We start from the raw sequence: 21,149 nt of genomic DNA, 5'->3' as shown, positions 1-21,149 counted from the left end.
GTTCCACTGCTTAATCGTCCCCACTGTTAAGAAGTTATATTCTTATATTAACTTATATTCTGACAAAACAAACTTCATGTCAGGTTTTCCTGCAACACTGACGATTTAAAAAGAAAAACTTTCTAAGTTTAACCCACATGCTTGCTGTCATTAATTCAAGGCCTGTTCCACCCTCCGTGCCTAGAATGTCCCTTCTGCAGCTAGAGGATCATTTTCTCTGCTTTGGTTTTGTGTGACATACTTGATGAGGTTTTGAAGAGGGTTTTTTTGGGACCTGGCGAGAAGCCGATGTGGCATGTCCGTAGGGCAGGACACAACTCACGATGCTTCCATCCAGTGTCACGCAATCAGACACAAATCTGGGGGGGCCTCCTTGGAGCAATTACATGTCAGGGAATCAGTTTGGAGTGCCTATGCTGGTCCTTGCATTTATATGGCTGAGGTAGGGACTGTCAGTGATTGGAATGGAATGGAATGCAGAAAAAATGCAGAATAGAATAAAATGCAGAAAAATGCAGAATAGAATACAGTAGAAAATAGAACAGAATGCAGCAAAATGAATAGAATAGGACAGAACAGAATACAGAATATAAAGTAGAATTGAATTGAATATAGAATAGACTATAGAATAGAATAAAATGCAGAAAAATGCAGAATAGAATACAATAGAAAATAGAACAGAATGCAGCAAAATGAAAAACAGAATTGAATAGAATGCAGCAAAAAATGTAGAATAGAATAGAAAGAATAGCAGTAGACTAGAAGAGAAAAACGCAGAACAAAATAGAATGCAGAAAAATGCAGAATAGAACAAAATGCAGAATATTATAGAAAATAGAATAGAATAGAATTTGAAGAGAATAGAAGAGAATGCAGAAAAAATATAGAATAGAATGCAGAAAAATGCAGAATAGAATAGAATTTGAACAGAACAGAATGCAGGAAAAAAGTAGAATAGAATAGAATGCATAAAAGTGCAGAATAGAAAAGAAAATAGTATAGAATTTGAATAGAACAGAATGCAGAAAAAACAGAAGAGAAGAGAAGAGAATGCAGAAAAATACAGAATAGAATAGAATGCAAAAAAATGCAGAATAGAATAGAATTTGAATAGAACAGAATGCAGAAAAAATAGAATAGAATAGAATAGAATAGAATAGAATAGAATAGAATAGAATAGAATAGAATAGAATAGATTAACAGAGTTGGAAGGGACCTTGGAGGTCTTCTAGTCCAACCCCCTGTCCATGTCTTTTCTTTCTTTCTTTCTTTTCATTTTCTTTTCGTTTCTTTTCGAAAACAGAATTAACCCTGTCTTTAGCGTGGCTGTAGCCCTCACCGTTTCGAAGCCAGGATCCCCCAACTCAAGGACCGCCATGATGGCAGTCCGGGGGAACCCCCGTCTTCTTCCGGCCGTTTCCAAAGCTTTTTGTGAACAGCGGGAGAAGATATGGAGACTCTCTCCCCTCCCCGGCTCCTTCTGCTGTCTCCTCGGGGGTGGGGGGTAGGAGAAGCCATCCATGCGTGATGCTTCGATCTTCTCCAATTAACTTTGAGAAGGATTTTCACACCCCTGGACCGCTCCATCAAAAATAGCCCTTTGGAGCATGATGCAACTTGGCAGGGGAGGGACAGGGCAGCCACCGGGAGGGGAACGGAGGTGGGGGGACATGGGGATAGAAGTCCACGCAGGTGTCCAGGCTCGATTCATCCCAAGATGGCCTCCTAATTGGCGCAGAGACACAAAAGGACATTGTGACAATGTTTTTGGTCTTCTACAATGGGCCTTCTAGACCAGCTGTGTTGACGGGGGAGGAGGCCTTGTGACCAGCTCTTCCGCCGTTGATGGATATTACTCTTGATGGCCCCTTTCACGGTGCCAATGTGCGAAAGGGCGCTGAACTCTTGATGACTGACGTTTCCATGGGTTCAAAAGTTCAGGGCACATCAAGAGAGATCATCGTCTCCAGGAAAGGGTAGGAGGAGGCTGGCCTTCAAACCCAATGGATTGGTGCCTTCACATGACCTCCAAGGATTGGCGGAACCCATCGTCTCCTTGGAGGATGACGACAGCCGCCGATGATTGACACCTCAAAGGATGCCCCCAAATGTGCCCACTCATTGGGCGGAAAGTGGTGGGCTTCCAAGCAAGCGGATCTTGAGATGGGGATGGAGAAGCCGAGTGGGAGGAGCTACCCGCGAGAACCACAGCCCTCCCCCTTCCCCCCCAACATGTGCAAAAATTTAGGGCAGAGACGCCATCGGTAATATTTGCCCATCACGGTAGGCTTCAGTTAACAAACAAGGACTTCCTTGTGGACCAAGGAAGAAAACCCAGAGTTTTCTCATGCGTGGAAGGCCATCTGTTGTCAACCCCATGACAGGTTGGCCTCTGGCCATCCATGGCGACATCCAAACGCATTTGCAGCTGGATAAAACAAAGCCAACTTCCCAGGCCCCAAGATGCTTGGGTTGATGGACCAGAGAAGACAACTACCAACAAAAAAAACGTCAACGCAATCCTAGGCTGCATTAAACAAGAGGCATAGAATCCAAATCACGTGAAGAGTGAAGAGTTCTTGATCAGTCTTTGGAAAGACCACCCATCCACGGTGGTGGACCACGTTACAAGAAAAAAAAATGTTGAGAAAGAGGACTGAGAAGAGCAGTCCAAGAAGATTAGGAGACTGGAGGAGCAAACATAGAAAGAACGGTTGCTGGAATTGGGTCTAGTCTAGTGAAAAGAAGAACTAGCGTTGACATGACAGCAGTCTTCTGGGATTTGGGGGAAGAAGAGGGGGTCAACCTATTTCCCAAAGCGCCAGAAGGCAAGACGAGAAGAAACAACGGATGGGAACGGACCAAGGAGAGAAGCAACCTGGAACGAAGGAGACGATTCCTGACAGTGAGGACAATTAATCAGTGGAACAACTTTTCTCCAGAAATTGTAACTCCATCATTGGAGGTTTGTAAGAAGAGGTTGGACAACCATTTGTCTGAAATGGCCTACGGTCTCCTGCTTCCTGTAATAATCAATCAAGAGTCTAATATGGAAGTCCTAATAATTACATGGAAGAAGGAAGGAATAAATTGTATAGCTGACCAGCAGAGGGCGCTACAGATTTGTGTACTTGCTGTTCCTTAAAGGCAAAAGACAGATTTTAATTAGCACAACTGAATGTATCTGATGGAACATAAACCTGGGGTTCCCCCCCCCCCCCCGGTATTGAGTGACACGTAAATTGAAGCGCCGTTCTCAGCAAATAAAGCAATAAAGAAAGATAGGATAGAATAGAATAGGATAGAATAGGAATATAGAATAGAAAAGAAATAGAGAAATAGAATATAGAATATAGAATATAGAATATAGAATATAGAATATAGAATATAGAATATAGAATATAGAATATAGAATATAAGATGGGATGGGATGGGATGGAATGGAATGGAATGGAATGGAATGGAATGGAATAGAATAGAATGGAATGGAATGGAATAGAATAGAATAGAATAGAATAGAATAGAATAGAATAGAATAGAATAGAATAGAATAGAATAGAGGAAAATAGGAATAGGATAGGATATAATAGAATAGAGAAAATATGCAGACTAAATAGAATAGAATGCAGAAAAATGCAGAATAGAATAGACTACAGAATAGAATGGAATGGAATGGAATGGAATGGAATGGAATGGAATGGAATAGAATAGAATAGAATAGAATAGAATAGAATAGAATAGAATAGAATAGAATAGAATAGAATAGAATAGAATCTCAACCTTGGCAACTTTAAGATGTGTGGTCCTCTAACTCCCAGAATTCCCCAGCCAGCCCAGAGTACATAACCTGTACAAGATCCCCCCCTTCTCAATTTTTTTTTGGGGGGGGGTTTCCCTTTCCATTTCTTGCCTGGATGGAGGGGTTGGGGTTGTGGGGGTGCAGGAGCTTTGTTCCCCTTCCTAGGTCTTGGCACTCTGGCAACTGAGGTCTGCGGAGACACACAACAGCTTGTGGCCGGGAGCTTAGCTCCATAAATCTGGATTTTGCTCTCTTCCAGCAACAGATTGCAGAAACTCGATAGAAGCCGTGAGACAGGAGGGAAAACCTGCTACTACGGAGCCCATCGCGCACCTCTCTTGCCAATCCAACGCCAACAGGAGGAAGGCAGAGACCCCCAGAAGCCATGGTAGGTCCATCTCCCCACCTGATGTTTGGGCAGGAGGACAAAGTCCCAGGGGGAAGGAGAAGAAGGGGAGTATCTAGAAATCCGGCAACAGAGTTTGCTAAGGACCGATCACACCCACACACAGGGGGTCCTACCATCAATCTTTGGGGTACCATCCTGCACCCAGAAGTTCAGGAACGTTGGGTGATGTAGGAGGAAGTGGGGAGGGGGCTTTGCCAGAAGAACCGAGAAGAAGGGATTTTGAATCAAAAACCGGGAAGAGGATAGAATGATAGGGTTTGAAGGGACCTTGGAGGTCTTCTAGTCCAACCCCCTGCTCGAGCAGGAGACCTTAGGCCATTCCAGACAAATGGTTGAGGAATTCGGAGCGTTGAAGTTTCACCAAGCTTAAAATTGCCACGTATGGAGACCCCCCCTAAAGTAACAGAGTTGGAAGGGACTTTGGGGGCCATCTATCCCAACCCCCCGCTTACGCCTGTGCTAGGGATTCGAACCGCCGACCTGCCGACCTTTCTAAGCTCAGTGCCTTAGCCACTGAGCCACCTTAGTCAGGCTTACTGCAGTAGAACAGTAAGGAAACATAGGGGGTTGGAAGGGGCCATTGGAGGTCTTCTAGTCCAACCCCGCTACTCGAGCAGTACCCGTTTCCAGCCCATGGGCGTCCAGGAAGATGGATCCAATCTCGGGATCAAGAATCAAGGGGTTTTTGGAAAAAGGGGGAAAAAAGAATTTGGAGGCAGAATCGGTTTGTGGAGCGATCCAGAGTTTGGACTTTTCCCTCCTTAAATTTGAGCGGAGTTGTTCCATTGGTTTGGAATATCAATATCGTTTTGATATTTGCGCTTTGCAAAAGCCCCTGACGAGCGAAAGTTTCAGAGAGTTTCCACTTTCCCATAAATGCATAAGTAGCCATTTTAGCACTGGATAAATGGCTTTTTTTAAAAAAAAAAAAGCCCGTGTCTTCATATTTTACGATTTAATATTTCCTCGTTTTTTCCCCACTAATCTTAGCTTTTTTATTATTATTATTATTATTTTATGATTATTATTTATTGAATTTGTATACCGCCCTACTCCCGAAGGACTCAGGGCTGTGAACAGCCAAGATAAAATACATATAATACAAATGTTTAAAAAAAACCATTAAAATACAATTAAATAATTTGGCCCCAAAAACAGAATTTAAAACACCCCAAAGTTATTAGACAAATTTAAAATTTAAAAATTTAAAAACAGTTTAAAAAAGGAGGTTAGGGCCAGGCCGGCCTGCTGGAATAGGAATGTTTTTGAGGGCACGGCGGAAAGCGCAGAGATCCGGGAAGGATTTCTAATCCTTCCTGTCAAAAATGACTCCTTTGGGTTTAAACCCCATTTCCACGTTTACACATCAACATTCTATACTCATTGCAGATTAAAGACGAGCGATAAAAGAGGGAAGGAATAAAGAAGATAGAGAGCCTCCTGTTTAAGCAGGGGGTGGGACTGGAGGACCTCTAGGGTCCCTCCCAACTCTGTCATTTTATTATTCCCTTGTTCTTACTAACAAGGTGTTAGTAAGGGCCACGTTGAACGGTGAGTCACGAAATATGACACTTATTAATTCCCTCACCCCACCCCCACCCCGCGATAGGACTGACACTTTTGATGGATGGGTTTATAGGCGAAGTTTATTTTCCGTGCGTATCTGTCTTCCCCCCCCCCCCGTGAAATTCTTACTACATCCTTTATTTATAGCGTCTTCTGGGAATCAATAATACTGATAAGGCAGGTGTGTGGCCCTTATCTTGAAGGCAGAGATTTCTAGATAATCCAGATTAGGATAGGTGTGTGGGAAAGGTCAGGAGTGACGGGATGAAGAGATGCTTGGCAGCCCTGGACGGCTCACAGGAACCATCCCCCTTTCCCCCCCACCAACCCCACCACCGGGCCACCAAGACACAAAGTTTCAGACTTGCGATGGTCTATGAAGTAGTTGTGCAAAAAAAAGGTAGAATGACCTTATCCCAGGGGTGAAATCCAGCAGGTTCTGACAGGTTCTGGAGAACTGGTAGCGGAAATTTTGAGTAGTTCGGAGAACCGGTAGTGGAAATTTTGAGTAGTTCAGAGAACCGGTAGCGGAAATTTTGAGTAGTTTGGAGAACCGGTAGTGGAAATTTTGAGTAGTTCGGAGAACCAGTAGCGGAAATTTTGAGTAGTTCGGAGAACTAGTAGCGGAAATTTTGAGCAGTGCGGAGAACTGGTAGCGGAAATTTTGAGCAATGTGGAGAACCAGTAGCAGAAATTTTGAGCAGTGTGGAGAACTGGTAGCGGAAATTTTGAGCAATGCAGAGAAGCGGTAGCGGAAATTTTGAGCAGTGCGGAAAACCAGTAGTGGAAATTTTAAGCAGTTCGGAGAACCGGTAGCGGAAATTTTGAGCAGTTCGGAGAACCGGTAGCGGAAATTGTGAGTAGTTCAGCAAATACCACCTCTGGCTGGCCCCAGTGGCCCCAGCTGGTTGCAGATGGTTGACCTTGAAGCAGCATCTCAGGGAGATACGGTGAACTTTCAATTTCCCCTCTCCCATCCCGTCGTCCTCCCTCGAGTTGATGGCAGATTGGCACCGAGCGACGCCGAAGTATAGGCGTGAGTTGGCCGCTTCTGACCTTCTGTCTTCTCTCCCCATTAGACCGCCATCAGACTCAGCTTCTTCCGGTTCTCCACCCTGGAAGGGAAGGCGGTCCATGTGGCACTCCTGATCTTCTTCCTGCTCTTCGTGGCCATGACCAGCCTTTTCCTGTGGCAGTACAGCCTGCCCAAAGTGAAGTCCAGTGAGTATGAAATTCAACAAAGCTCAAAGTTTGGTGGAGTGGGTTCACGGTGGACCTCGGCGTCCGCCGAAATGGGACCGAGAGCTGTGGTGGGATTCAAAAATTTTTACTACCGGTTCCATGGGCATGGCTTGGTGGGCATGGCAGGGGAAGGTTGCTGCAAAATCCCCATTCCCACCTCACTCCAGGGGAAGGATATTACAAAATCCCCATTCCCACCTCACTCCAGGGGAAGGATACTGCAAAATCCCCATTTCCTCCCCACTCCAGGGGAAGGATACTGCAAAATATCCATTCTCACCCAACTCCAGGGGAAGGATACTGCAAAATCCCCATTTCCTCCCCACTCCAGGGGAAGGATACTGCAAAATCCCCATTCCCACCCAACTCCAGGGGAAGGATACTGCAAAATCCCCATTCCCACCCAACTCCAGGGGAAGGATACTGCAAAATCCCCATTCCCTCCCTACAACGTCCTGTCCTTTTAATTTAATTTACTCGCCAAGGTCTAAAACAAAACCCGAGCGAACCTGAAGACTGCCTCCTGCAAGCATGTATTGTCAGGCAGAAAAATCATTTAATAATGATTCAGGGACCCCCCGCGGATTGATTAATTGTGTTTAATGCGGCTTGATGGGTTTTAAACGCTGCACTTGCATTTCATTTGATTTAATTGCTATCCGATTGATAATAGCCATGAAATGGTTTCGAATCGTATCCGGATTCGAAGATATTGTATATGAGAAAAAAAAACAAAAACCCACCCCTCATTTAAATATACATAGTTAACGGGGATGACGATAGCGGCACCTTACGTCACATAAGATGGTAATGAAATACATAAAATCCACCGCATGAAAATGAGGTCAGCCCACATCTGGTAGCCTACATAGAAAGATAACCGAGATTAAACCTAAATTGAAGGAGAGATGAATGTTATCCCTCCATATTCATTCATATCCATCCATATTCATCACAGTTTTTTCTTTCTCTCTCCCTCTCCTTCTCCTTCTCATCTTTCTTTCTTTCTTTCTTTCTTTCTTTCTTTCTTTCTTTCTTTCTCTTTCTTTCTTTCTTTCTTTCATTTCTCTCTCTCTTTCTCTCTCTCTTTCCCTTTCTCCCTTTCTCTCTCTCCCTCATTTTCTTTCTTTTTCTTTTTTCTCTTTCTTTCTTTCTTTCTCCTTTTCTCTCTCTCTCCCTCTCTCTCTCCTTCTCCGTCTCATTTTCTTTATTCCTTCCTTCCTTCTTTCTTTTTTCTCTTTCTCTCTTTCTCTCTCCCTCTCTCTCTCCTTCTCCGTCTCATTTTCTTTATTCCTTCCTTCCTTCTTTCTTTTTTCTCTTTCTCTCTTTCTCTCTCCCTCTCTCTCTCCTTCTCCCTCTCATTTTCTTTCTTTCTTTCTTTCTTTCTTTCTTTCTTTCTTTCTTTCTTTCTCTTTCTCCAATATCTCTCCCCCTCCCTCTTTCTCTCTCTCCCCCTCTTTCTTTCTTTCTCTCTCTCTCCCTCGTTCTCTCTCTCTTTTTCTCTCCCTCTCCCTCTCTCTCTCGCCAGCCTCCCTCTCTTTCTCTCTCTCTCTCTTTCTGTCTCTCTCTTCCCCCCTCTCTTTCTTTCTTTGTTTCTCTCTCTCTCCCTCTCTCCCTCGTTCTCTCTCTCTCTTCCTCTCTCTCTCTCACCAGCCTCCCTCTCTTTCTCTCTCTCTCTCTCTTTCTCTCTCTCACTTTTTCTGTCTCTCTCCCCCTCATTTATGAAAGGGAGACCCCTCTAACATACCCGCTGATTAATTTTAATCCCACTCGGCTTTTTATCTCCGATTACCAGATCCAGCTTGGGGGGGGAGAAAAAATGGAACAAAGCTTTCTGTATTTCTTTGCTGCATGAAACAAGGCAGGTTTTTATTTATTTTTTATTTTTTTATTTTATTTCGAATTTATATACCGCCCTTCTCCCTGGGGACTCAGGGCGGTGTACAGCCAAATAAAAACATACAATACAAACCATTAAAAACAGTTAAAAGAATATATATCTGTTTGGCCCCAAATTTAAAATGACAAACCAATTTAAAATTATTTAAAGGTTGGACTAGATGACCTACAAGGTCCCTTCCGACTCGGTTAATCTGTAATCTGATAGGTTTAATCAGCACGGACGCCAAACCAGCAGCCGCGGAGATGTGTCCCCGCTACCCAGAACCTGTCCCATTGGACCACCCCATCCCCATCCTGAAAGATGCTCTGGAAAAGGTAACGTTGCAACCCAGTTTTGGTCGCCACACTATAAAAAAAGACGTTGAGACGTTGAGGAAGAGTGCAGAGAAGAGCAACCAGGATGATTTTAAGGGACTGGAGGCTCAAAGATACGACGAACGGTTGCAGGAACTGGGCCTGGCTAGTCTAGTGAAGAGAAGGACCAGGGGAGACAGGAGAGCATCTTCCAATATTTGAGGGGCTGCCCCAGAGAGGAAGGGGGTCAAGCTATTTTCCAAAGCAAAAGGAAGGAAGGAAGGAAGGAGGGGGGGAGGGAGGGAAGGAAGGAAGGAAGGAAGGAAGGAAGGAAAGAAAGAAAGAAAGAAAGAAAGAAAGAAAGAAAGAAAGAAAGAAAGACATCTGAATGAACCATTGATGGCTAGTCTAGTGAAGAGAAGGACCAGGGGAGACAGGAGAGCATCTTCCAATATTGGAGGGGCTGCCCCAGAGAGGAGGAAGGGGGTCAAGCTATTTTCCAAAGCAAAGGGAAGGAAGGAAGGAAGGAGGGGGGGAGGGAGGGAAGGAAGGAAGGAAGGAAGGAAGGAAGGAAGGAAGGAAGGAAGGAAAGAAAGAAAGAAAGAAAGAAAGAAAGAAAGAAAGAAAGAAAGAAAGAAAGACATCTGAATGAACCATTGATGGCTAGTCTAGTGAAGAGAAGGATCAGGGGAGACAGGAGAGCATCTTCCAATATTTGCTCCAGAGAGGAGGAAGGGGGTCAGGCTATTTTCCAAAGCAAAAGGAAGGAAGGAAGGAAGGAGGGAGGGAGGGAAGGAAGGAAGGAAGGAAAGAGGAAAGAGGAAGGAAGGTGGAAGGGAGGGAAAGAAAGACAGAAAAAGAAAGAAAGGAAAGAAAGAGAGAGAGAGAGAGAGAAAGAAAAAGAAAGAAAGAAAGACAGACAGACATCTGAATGAACCATAGATGGACAGAAGACATGGCTAGTCTAGTGAAGAGAAGGACCAGGGGAGACAGGAGAGCATCTTCCAATGTTTGAGGGGCTGCCCCAGAGAGGAGGAAGGGGGTCAAGCTATTTTCCAAGGCCAGACAAGGAATGATGGATGGAAACTGGAGAGATTCAACCTGGAAATAAGGAGGGATTTTCCGACCGTGAGAACAATCAACCGATGGAGCAGAAGTTGCCTTTGGAAGTTGTGGGAGCTTCATCCCTGGAGGCTTTCAAGAAGAGACTGGACTGCCCTCTGTCAGAAATGGTGTAGGGCCGTGATGGCACGTGTAGTCATATCGGAGGGCACACGAGCTCAGCTCCGGTGCGCAGGAGGTCCCACCGGAAGTTGGCAAACAGACTGCTTCCAGCCTCCGGGAGGGTGGGGAAGGCAGTTTTTGCCCTCCCCAGACTCCTAGAAAGGCTCTGGAGGCTGGGGAGAGCAAAAAATGGGCCTACCATGTCATTGCGTGCCAGGAGCGTGGGGAGCGTGGGGGGCTACGCACATGCGTGGAAGAAGGCGCATAGAATTATGGGTGTGGGCATGCACACGACCCCCCACCCCACCCCGCTCCTGGCACGCGATGGCAAAAAGGTTAGCCATCCCTGGTGTAGGGTCTCCTGCTTGGACTCTATTAATCTGATATGTTCTAGCCATAAGTGAAGGAGGTGGGGGGGAAAGTCTGACATTTTTATTTCTTGCTTTCTGGTCTCTCTAGGTGGACACTCTTCTCCGGCATAAAATCCGCAATCCGGGCCTTCCAGCCTTGTCGGCCATTGTCATCTACAACGACACCGTCTTGTGGACTGGCAACTTTGGGAAACGCAACGGCTCCAGTAATTTCTCGGGTCTCCCCAGCGAATATTCCATTTACAGGTGATTGGGGGGGGGGCTTTCCTCGACTAGAGGATTGTGAGTCGAGGACCGGATGCCCGAGTGTGCGGTTTTGCACAACACCCAATTCCAGGTGCTATCTAGGGATTCAGACGCACAACTTTTGGTGAGGATGTTAGACGACCAAGATTTTCATTCCAATGTGCTGGTTTTTCCTCTCTTCTGTTTTAACCCAGACGTCCTTCTCCGCTGCTCTTAGAACCCCTTAATTCGATATCACGGACTTACCGTGTTTTCCCAAAAATAAGACTGGGTCTTAGATCAATTTTTTGCTCCAAAAGATGCATTAGGGCTTATTTTCTGGTTAGGTCTTATTTAGGGAGAAAAAGATAAAGTTAAAGGTTCCCCTCGCACATATCTGCTAGTCGTTCCAGACTCTAGGGGGCAGTGCTCATCTCCGTTTCAAAGCCGAAGAGCCAGCGCTGTCCGAAGGCATCTCCGTGGTCATGTGGCCGCCATGACTCAACACCAAAGGGGCATGGAACGCTGTTCCCTTCCCACCAAAGATGGTCCCTATTTTTCTACTTGCATTTTTTTACGTGCTTTCGAACTGCTAGGTTGGGACAAGTAACGGGAGCTCACCCCATTACGCGGCACTGGGGATTCGAACCGCTGAACTGCCGACCTTTCGATCGACAAGCTCAGCGTCTTAGCCACTGAGTCACTGCATCCCTTATTTAGGGGGAAATATGGTACTTGGGTAGGGCTCATATTACAAGCATCCTGTAAAATCATGCTAGGACTTATTTTCCGATTGGGTCTTATTTTCGGGGAAACGGGGTAATTTTGAGAAAAGGAGAAGCGTAGATTACAAACTCAACAACACAAGTGTCTTCAATTTCCAATTTTCTCTCTTATATTGATTTTTGGTGTGATGGTGTGATTGTTGTGTGTGCGTGTTAGGATCGGAAGCATCTCTAAGTTGTTCCCGACCGTCATGTTGCACAAACTTTGGGAAGAAGGGAAGATAACGTCCCTCGATGATTCCTTGGAGTGCTACGCCCGAAATTTCTCCATCAAAAACCCCTTGGGGCATCTCAAGGAATCCAAACCGATGTCTTCGGGGGACGGGGCGGGCTATTTTGAGGACAAACCGCTGCCCCCCCGGCCTTCTTCGGTCACCCTGCGAAGGATGGCCAGCCAGCTGTCAGGTAGGAAAAGTTGATATAAAAAGATGTTGAGACTCTGGAAAGAGTGCAGAGAAGAGCCGCAAAGAGGATTAGGGGCCTGGAGGCTAAAACATACAAAGAAAAGTTGCCGGAATTGGGTATTTCTAATTAAAAGAAGGACTGGGGGGACAGACACGATAGCAATATTCCAGTATTTGAGGGGCTGCCCCAAAGAAGAGGGGGTCAATCTATTCTCCAAAGCACCTGAACGCAGGACAAGAAGCAACGGATGGAAACTCATCAAGGAGAGAAGCAACCTGGAACGAAGGAGAAATTTTCCTGACCGTGGGAACAATTAACCAGTGGAACAACTTGCCACCAGAAGTTGTGGGTGCTCCATCTCCGGAAGCAGCGGGGAAGCCAGATTTGCTTCACAACCGTGTGACTCGTTTGACAACTGCAGTGATTCATTTAAGAACGGTGGCAAGAAAATTAGTTAGTTTGGTGCAACATCGACTTGTCTCATTTAGCGACAGAAATGTTGGGCTCGATTGCGGTCGCAAGCCCAGGACTCCCTGTATTTTAGTACTTAATGGGTGTAGGTCTTCACAATTTAAAGATTGATATGGTATTATATATTATCTTAGACTATAATATACAGCCTAGAGAAGGCAGGGGTGGGATTGAAAAATTTTAGCAACTGGTTCTCTGCCCAGTTGTGGGCGTGGCCATGGGGGCGTGGCCTACTTGGCCTCCTACACCAAGCAGGGGGGGCATTTTCACCCTCCCCAGGCTCTGGAGGCTTTCCTTGAGTCTCCAGGAGGGCAAAAACAGCCTCTCCTGGGCTCCAAAGGCTCGCCAAAGGCCAGAAACAGGCCCGTTTCCAGATTTCCAGAACTTCCGGGAGGCCTGTTTTTCACCCTCCCAGAGCCTCCGCACAGGCCCTGCGCTTATCTGTCATCCAAAACCGGCTGTGTGGAGACTCCTGGGAGGGGCGTGGTGGGGTGGGTGGAGCCAGCCAGTCCTTGCAACTACCGGTTCGGCGAACCAGATTTGGTCCGAACCAGGTGAATCCCACTCCTGCTAGAAGGTGAAGTTGCATTTCATGGGTTGAATTGAACCTGCAAAATTAGCTCCCACGCAAATGCGATTTGTAGGAAATATCTGCCACCCAACCTTCCCTCCAAAAACCAGCCTGCTCATTTTTCTGAAGCCCCCTTACAAGGTGACATCCCCTCCCCCCATGTTCATCTGGTTTTCTGGTTCTTCAGGCCTGCCCCGACGTCTGAGGTCCACCAGCCTCATGTGGAAAGGAACCACCCAAGAAGCCTTAGCTCTTCTCCGAGATGATATCTTGGTGGCCGATCCAGGAACCCGGTGAGTGAAAGACCCAAGTTGACCTTGTTCACTTAGTTAGGTTGTGTTACTCAGGGTTGCGGCGGGTTTCGAACCTGTGTCTGAGTTTTCCTCAGACACTCTATGCAGAATGTAGAATCCTAGGGTTGGAAGGGGTCCTTGGAGGTCTTCTAGTCCAACCCCCTGCTCAGGCAGGAAACCCCCATAATGTCAGCTCGTAAAGCATTCCTGGCCTGCTCTCGAGTTGCCATAGGCAGGAGGGGGGGGGAACTGACGGAGCAACACGGCAGCAACCAGAAGCACATTCCATGCATACCTTTCTCAAGGCTGCAGCCTAGGTTACCAGAGCCAGCCAGAGAGGCGTGTTTTCTACAGCCCGTGAAAGTGCTCTGCTGGAGAATGTGATTTATGACACACCCTGGGAGAAGCGGGGGGAAACAGGGTCATAGTTGGGGCGTAAATTACGTGGGGCAGAGCTGACTCCACTTGGGTATGTGCCGACATGTTGCTCCTAATAAATAACATTTCAGACAAGTGGCTAGGCAAGTCCAGCTAGGCTTTCAGGCCTTAAGGTGGAACTAGAACTCACGGTTTCCCGGTAATCCTCTCTGCTTTTCTTCTGCAGGTGCCATTATAGTAACTTGGCGTTCTCCTTATTGGCTTATGTATTAGCTGAGCAGGTGGCCAAGAGTGAGTACCAGAACTGGGTCTGTGAGAACATCCTCGACCGCCTTGGGATGGAAGACACAGGTTTTGATATCACGCCCAACATCCGTTCCAGAATGACCGTTGGAGTCTACGGCAGCGGAGAAGTGGCTCCTCTCTACGATCTGGGCTGGTATAGACCTTCTGGCCAGATGTTTTCCACGGCGGCTGACTTGGCCAAGTTAGCCATGGTCTTCTTGGGCACCTATCACCGGCGTCTTCTGGAGCCTGAGACTCTGAAGGTCATGTTGACTCCGCTCTTGAAGTGCTCCAGGGACTACTTTGCCAACAAGACGGGCACCCCTTGGGAGATTAACGAGCAGATGGGTTATGACCTCCTCCGGAAGGATGGAGACATAGATGGCTTCTCGGCCACCTTCTCCCTGGTCCCCAAACTCCGCCTGAGTTTCATCATCTTGATGGCTGGTCCACGCCCCCAAGGAGGAGACATCGTAACCCAGATCTACGATTACCTGATTCCTTCCCTGGAATCTGCTTTTCGGGAAGTCGAGAAGAAGCTGAAGACTCCACCGAGTCCTGCTCCCTACGTGGGCTACTATACCTTCTCCAACCTGACCTTCTATGAGATCAAGGTGGGGCCCAGAGGAGAGCTGCTGATGCAGCAATTCGGGCCTCACATCGAGAAGGTCATCCCTGAAAAGTACCGGACCATTAAACTCCACCATCTTGAAGATCGCACCTTCCAAGTGGTCTTTGAGGAGGAATTTCCGTGCATCCTGAAGTTAGGGCCTGCCTCGATTTCCCTTGAGGCCCAAGATGGGCAGCTTTTCAACTTCTACCCGTTTGATCCCAAGGGACTCTCTCCTGGTTTTGATGTCCCAGGGTTGAACACCTACAACATCCTCCGTCTTCGAAGGAGACCTGTCTTCTCCTAACAGAACTGTCACTTCTCCCGCGCAGGAGACCATCCTCCAACCAGGAGGCTGAGAAGAGAAGACAACCAGCACCCCAGAATTAGCTGAAGATTTTTCTCCTTTTCCATGAAAAACAATGGCACCCGGTCGAAAAAAAAGTCCTTCGCTCCATCCATCGTTGTCCACTTCTAGGTGCCACCATGAGATAGGCCCCAGTTGAGTCTCAAGATCTCCAGAAGGAGTCAAATTGGTTGTTGGAGCTGAAGTTCTTCACAGGAGTAGGTGTTGCGTCAGAAGATCCAAGATGGAGAAAGAAATTAAAAAAGAAAATGAAAGAGAAGCAAAGGGAGAAATAAAGGTGACATCCTCATCTTAAGACGCTTACATTGTTGAGAAGACTTCATGTTCCTGTGAAGCTGGAGGAGATGGACTTCCACGAAGGCCCATAACTAACCAGACCACCATGGAGGTGGTGGCCTCTTCTTTATAGAAGGTGTTCAGTAAAAGTTGGATGAGCACCAGGATCCTGTAGAAATGGCTTCCTGTATTGAGCAACGGGTGGACTAGATGTTCTTCAAGGAATCTTCCAATCTTCTCATTCTATGATTTTATGACATTATAAGAAAGTAGATTTTGGTTGGACATCACGAAGAATGTTATAACTGAAAGAGTTCTCCAAATGAAACATCTGAGATGGTGGAGTCACCTTCTTGGGAGGACAAAGTTCGGCAGGGGGTAGAGTCCTGCAGTGGTCAGGAGTTGGACTGGATGATCTCTAAAGTCCCTTCCAATCCTTCACCAGGCTAGAAACCAGGAGATGGGGAGTTCTAGTCCCACCTTAATAATGAAAGCCGGCTGGGTGATTTTGGACCAATGACCAGGAGCCAAGGAGTTCTAGTCCTACCTTAGGCATAAAAATCAGCTGGGTGACTTTGGGCCAATCACCAGGAGACAGGGAGTTCTAGTCCTTCCTTAGACATGAAAGCGAGCTGGGAGACTTTGAGCCAATCACCAGGAGATAGGGAGTTCTAGTCCCACTTTAATAACGAAAGCCAGCTGGGTGACTTGGAGTCAATCACCAGGAGACAGGGAGTTCTAGTCCCTCCTTAGACATGAAAGCGAGCTAGGAGACTTTGAGTCAATCACCAGGAGATAGGGAGTTCTAGTCCCACTTTAATAACGAAAGCCAGCTGGGTGATTTTGGAGCCAATCACCAGGAGACAGGGAGTTCTAGTCCCTCCTTAGACATGAAAGCGAGCTGGGAGACTTTGAGTCAATCACCAGGAGACAGGGAGTTCTAGTCCCACTTTAATAACGAAAGCCAGCTGGGTGACTTTGGAGCCAATCACCAGGTGACTGGGAGTTCAAGTCCTGCCTTAGGCATGAAACTCCACTGGGTGACTTTCACTGGGTGACTGGGGAGTTCTAGTCCCACCTTCATAACGAAAGCCAGCTGGGTGACTTTGGAGCCAATCCCCAGGAGACTGTGAATTCTAGTCCTACCTTAGGCACGAAAGCTGGGTGGGTGGCTCTATTAGGCCAGCCCCTCTCTCCCAGCCCACCCCCACAACGTTGTTGTGAGAAAAATAGGAAGAGGGAAGGAGTTTTCATTATGTTCACCGCCTTGAGTGATTCCTAAACATTCTTGGTGGCTATAAATATGTATAAAAAAAAAAGAGAGAGAGAAATAGCCGGCCGGCGCCCTGCAGCTCCAATCTCCGTGAAAGACACGTGTGACGCAGACCACGGGACCACGAAGCAGTGACCTGAATTTTGATGTTTTTTTATCTCTGGGATGGACGAATGAAAATCGTGGCCCAGCGGTCGTGAGCTTGGGGGGGGAGATTAAAAATGGAGCCATCATCTGATGGGCGCTGAGCTCCAAATTACAGGATTATAGGGAGAAGAGAAAGATTTGAGGTTAATAAAACACATGCATGTTTTTTTCCCCCCCTGAAATGCCCATGCTGTAGACGGAGACATCATTCAATCCGTCTGCCACTTGTCCTAAGGATATTCCTCCCTTCCCAGCATCATCCTGAAATCTCCGTTGGTAAATTCTCTTCCTTTGAATTGCTAAGTCGAACTGATTTTTAAGCAGCCTTTAAAAAGAAGAAGGAAAAAAAAAAGTGAATTAAACGCCGGAAAGGATAGACACCACGACAAACGAAAAGGCACATCAAAGAACAAAAGAATAAATAAAATAATAATAAAAACAAAAATAAAATAAAGTAAAATTAAATTAAATTAAATTAAATTAAATTAAATTAAATTAAATTAAATTAAATTAAATTAAAAACAATGCAATGCAATGCAATGCAATGCAATGCAATGCAATGCAATGCAATGCAATTCAATACAATACAATACAATACAATACAATACAATACAATACAATACAATACAATACAATACAATACAATAAATAAAAATGATTATTACAGGTACACGGATCCCATCCTGAGCAGAGGAGGTTGGACTAGATGGTCTCGGGGTTCCCTTTCAAATATTATTCAGTGGTGATAGTGGCGAGAGCAGCTTCTGAAAAACCTGGTGTCGTGAATTAAGCTATTGTTTTCTCCTGGTCTGGTTTTTTTTCCCCCCTGTTTATTATTTTTCACCTGAGCTGAATGTTGCCCTGAAATACTTCTAATAAATAAACATAAAAAATTAATAATAGTCTGGAGAATTCTTATGTCATCAAAATTAGAATGGAGAGAAGGAGAGAAGGGGGGAGAGAAAGAGAGAAAGAAAGAGAGAATGAGGGAGAGAGAGAGAGAGAATGAGGGAGAGAGAGAGAGAAAGAAAGAGAGAAAGAGAACGAGGGAGAGAGAGAATGAGGGGAAGAGAGAGAGAAAGAGAGAGAGAGAGAAAGAGGGGGAGAGAGAATGAGAGAAAGAGAGAGGGAGAGAGAGAATGAAAGAGAGAGAGAGAGAAAGAGAACAAGGGAGAGAGAGAATGAGGGGGAGAGAGAAAGAAAGAGAGAAAGAGAGAACGAGGGAGAGAGAGAATGAGGGGGAGAGAGAGAGAAAGAGAGAGAGAGAAAGAGGGGGAGAGAGAATGAGAGAAAGAGAGAGGGAGAGAGAGAATGAAAGAGAGAGAGAGAAAGAGAGAACGAGGGAGAGAGAGAATGAGGGGGAGAGAGAAAGAAAGAGAGAAAAAGAAAGCAAGAGAGAAAGAGAGAGAGAAGTTTGTAGCTGTTGAGCCAATGGTTCTTAGTCTTTTAAGAATTTTAAACTTAAGAATTTAAAGATAGGTGGACTTCAACTCCCAGAATTCCCTGGCCATCACAAGCATACCTGGCTGGGGAATGCTGGGAGCTGAAGTCCACCCATCTTCAAGTTGCCTAAGGTGTATTAGACCCATAGGGAAACAACTATCATACAAGCATCCTGCTTAATTTATACACCAGGATTTATTTATATCATTATCTTTTTTTAAAAAAAAAATAATCCGAGTTGGGGAAAAATAGAGTCAAGGACAGATGTTCCCCGCGGCTTGATTTTTAACCCTTTGTGCGACTTCCCCAAGAATTAATCCCTTTTCTGGAAAACCCGCCCTCCGCAGGAGATTAAACGGACGAGCGATTTGTTCCCAAGATTATTTTTTCCATTTGGGCCAAAAATAAATAAATAAATAAATAAATCCCTTTGGCTGGAATTCTAACCGGTTGCAGGAATCTTCCCGATTCCTTTTTCAATCCCAACCCGTTCCCTGGAGTAAAAGGTTGGATTGCTGCATTGCAATGTGTGATGTGCAACAGAAATTGGGTTGCCCACAACTGTATGTATATATATACATATGAATAAATATATATATATTTTTCCTGAGCTGCCCAACTGGCAAGGAATAGCCGGTTTCCATGGAAACCGAAGCAGGCCGGGGTTGTGTGTGAATGCAAAGCTTCTGCCTTGTTTGCAAACAAGGGAAAGATTTGGGTGGGCTTTAAACCCCCCCTCCCTCCCCCCGTGGGAGAATCCAAGCCCCCAACCAATGCATTTTATTTTCGGGCGCATCTGAAGGATGTTTACATTTCCCCCCCTGCCCGCCTCTCTGCCACAATTTATTTTTATTTTATTTTATTTATTTATTGGTCAGGCACGTATAAGATTACAGAAACAAGTGTAAACATAATTATAAATACACGAAAAGGATACGAATAAATGGGGGACAGTAGGACAGGGACGGAAGGCACGCTGGTGCGCTTATGCCCAAACCCCTTACAGACCTCTTAGGAATGGGGTGAGGTCGACAGTAGACAGTTTAAGTTTAAGTTAAAGTTTTGGGGAGTTTGGGGATGAGACCACAGAGTCAGGTAGTGCATTCCAGGCATTGACCACTCTGTTGCTGAAGTCGTATTTTCTGCAATCGAGTTTGGAATGGTTTGCCATGAGTTCGTATCTATTGTGTGCTCGTCTATTGTTGTGGTTGAAGCTGGAGTAGTCGTTGACAGGTAGGACGTTGCAGCAGATAATTTTGTGTACTACGCTTAGGTCGGACCGAAGGCGGCGTAGTTCTAAGTTGTCTAAGCCCCAAAATTTCAAGCATGGTGGCATTAGGACGTTGCAGCAGATAATTTTGTGTATTACGCTTAGGTCGGACCGAAGGCGGCGTAGTTCTAAGTTGTCTAAGCCCCAAAATTTCAAGCATGGTGGCATAAGGTATTTTTTTTGCAAATAGAGGAGTGGAGGACTCTTCTCGTGAAATATCTCTGGACTCGCTCAGTTGTACCGTGTTTCCCCGAAAATAAGTCCTCCCTGAAAATATTTAACCATTTCCTCTGGTTAGGGTTAGGGAGACCGAGCTGGAAATCTGGTAAGATGGCAAGGGGAGCCCCATCTTGCTCCACGTGCCCCAAAATAATAAGACCTCCCCGAAAATTAGGCCAAGCGCTTATTTCAGGGTTCAAAAAAAATATAAAACAGGGTCTTATTTTCGGGGGAAACACGGTATTAATGTCCGATATGCAGTGCGGGTTCCAGGCAGACGAACTGTATTCGAGAATTGGTCTGGCAAAGGTTTTGTATGCCCTAGTTTTCAGTACAATATTACCGAGAAGAAACTTCGCAAGATTAGATTCACAATCCCCCTTCCTTCCTTTCTTCTCTCTTTCATCCTGCCTCGGTTTCTCTTTTGATGGCCAGTTAGAAACGGCCTTCGGGCTGCCAAACCCCACCCCCACAAACCATTTAATCATTAAATCCAAAACAGGCGATCGGTTATTATCCCCTTGATCCCGAGAAATCCAGCTAGAGTCCATCCTCAGGATGGATGCGGGGGGGAAGGGGATTGATTGGCAAAATCAAGTTGATTCGGAGATTGGGCAGAATGGGCTCCCAAATTTTTCCTGCAATTAATACGGGACCGAAGGTCCTTGCACAATTGGGAAAAGAATTTCCGTGGCTAGGTGAGGCTGGTTATAGTAGAGTGAGAGGCACCTGTGGATGCTTTTATGCTTTTTATGTTTTATTTTAGGCTGCCCGTGAGCGGTTCTTCAATATGATGAGAAAGAAAGAAAGAAAGAAAGAAAGAAAGAAAGAAAGAAAGAAAGGAAGGAAGGAAGGAAGGAAGGAAGGAAGGAAGGAAGGAAGGAAGGAAGGAAGAGGGAGGGAGGGAGGGGGAAGGGAGGAAAAGGGAAGGAGGGGGAAGGGAGAGGAGGAGGAGGGGAGGAGGAGGAAGAAGAGGTGGAGGGGAGGAGGAGAAAGGAGAAGAAGAAGAGGAGGAGAAGGAGGAGAAGGAGAAGGAGGAGTGAAGGAGGAGGAGAAAGATGAGGGGAGGAGGGGTAGGAGAGAAGAAAGAGGAGGAGAACTTGGAGAAGGAGAAGAAGAAGAAGAAGAGGAGGAGGAGGAATAAGAATAAGAATGAGAATCAGGAGGGGGGAAAAAACCTGCATTTCTGGGAAACAAAATCGGCTTCTGACTGTTTGGCCCCTGAGAACAATTCTTGGCCTCCATCGCAGCCACGTTTTATCTTTAGAAAATACAATCTGGTTCCCTATTACCAAAAGTCAATATTTGCGTCCCTGAGGATCAA

The 21,149-nt window shown here is 45.9% G+C and overlaps 1 protein-coding gene across 1 annotated transcript; it reads left to right on the top strand.

The window, feature by feature from the left end:
- The first annotated feature begins 4,069 nt into the window (after window positions 1–4,069).
- LACTBL1 (lactamase beta like 1) lies at window positions 4,070–15,283 on the top strand. The gene is made up of 7 exons (XM_060684749.2): window positions 4,070–4,187; window positions 6,854–6,995; window positions 9,124–9,233; window positions 10,896–11,053; window positions 11,975–12,222; window positions 13,452–13,557; window positions 14,162–15,283. The coding sequence occupies exons 1-7, from the start codon at window positions 4,185–4,187 to the stop codon at window positions 15,135–15,137; spliced, it is 1,743 nt and encodes a 580-aa protein (XP_060540732.2). The 5' UTR covers window positions 4,070–4,184; the 3' UTR covers window positions 15,138–15,283.
- The last annotated feature ends 5,866 nt before the right edge of the window (window positions 15,284–21,149 follow it).

The sequence above is a fragment of the Pantherophis guttatus genome, chromosome 15 (assembly GCF_059756535.1).
Source record: "Pantherophis guttatus breed Tessera chromosome 15, ASM5975653v1, whole genome shotgun sequence".
In the NCBI taxonomy this organism is placed as follows: domain Eukaryota; kingdom Metazoa; phylum Chordata; class Lepidosauria; order Squamata; family Colubridae; genus Pantherophis; species Pantherophis guttatus.
Note: the sequence above shows the minus strand (reverse complement) of the source record. Positions and strands in the feature narration are given on the sequence as shown.

Excerpts from the sequence above, each read along its gene's own strand:
- LACTBL1 (XM_060684749.2), top strand. Across the intron at positions 6,996-9,123 it reads CCTGCCCAAAGTGAAGTCCA|GTTTAATCAGCACGGACGCC; the intron begins GTGAGTATGAAA and ends GTAATCTGATAG. Across the intron at positions 12,223-13,451 it reads GATGGCCAGCCAGCTGTCAG|GCCTGCCCCGACGTCTGAGG; the intron begins GTAGGAAAAGTT and ends CTGGTTCTTCAG.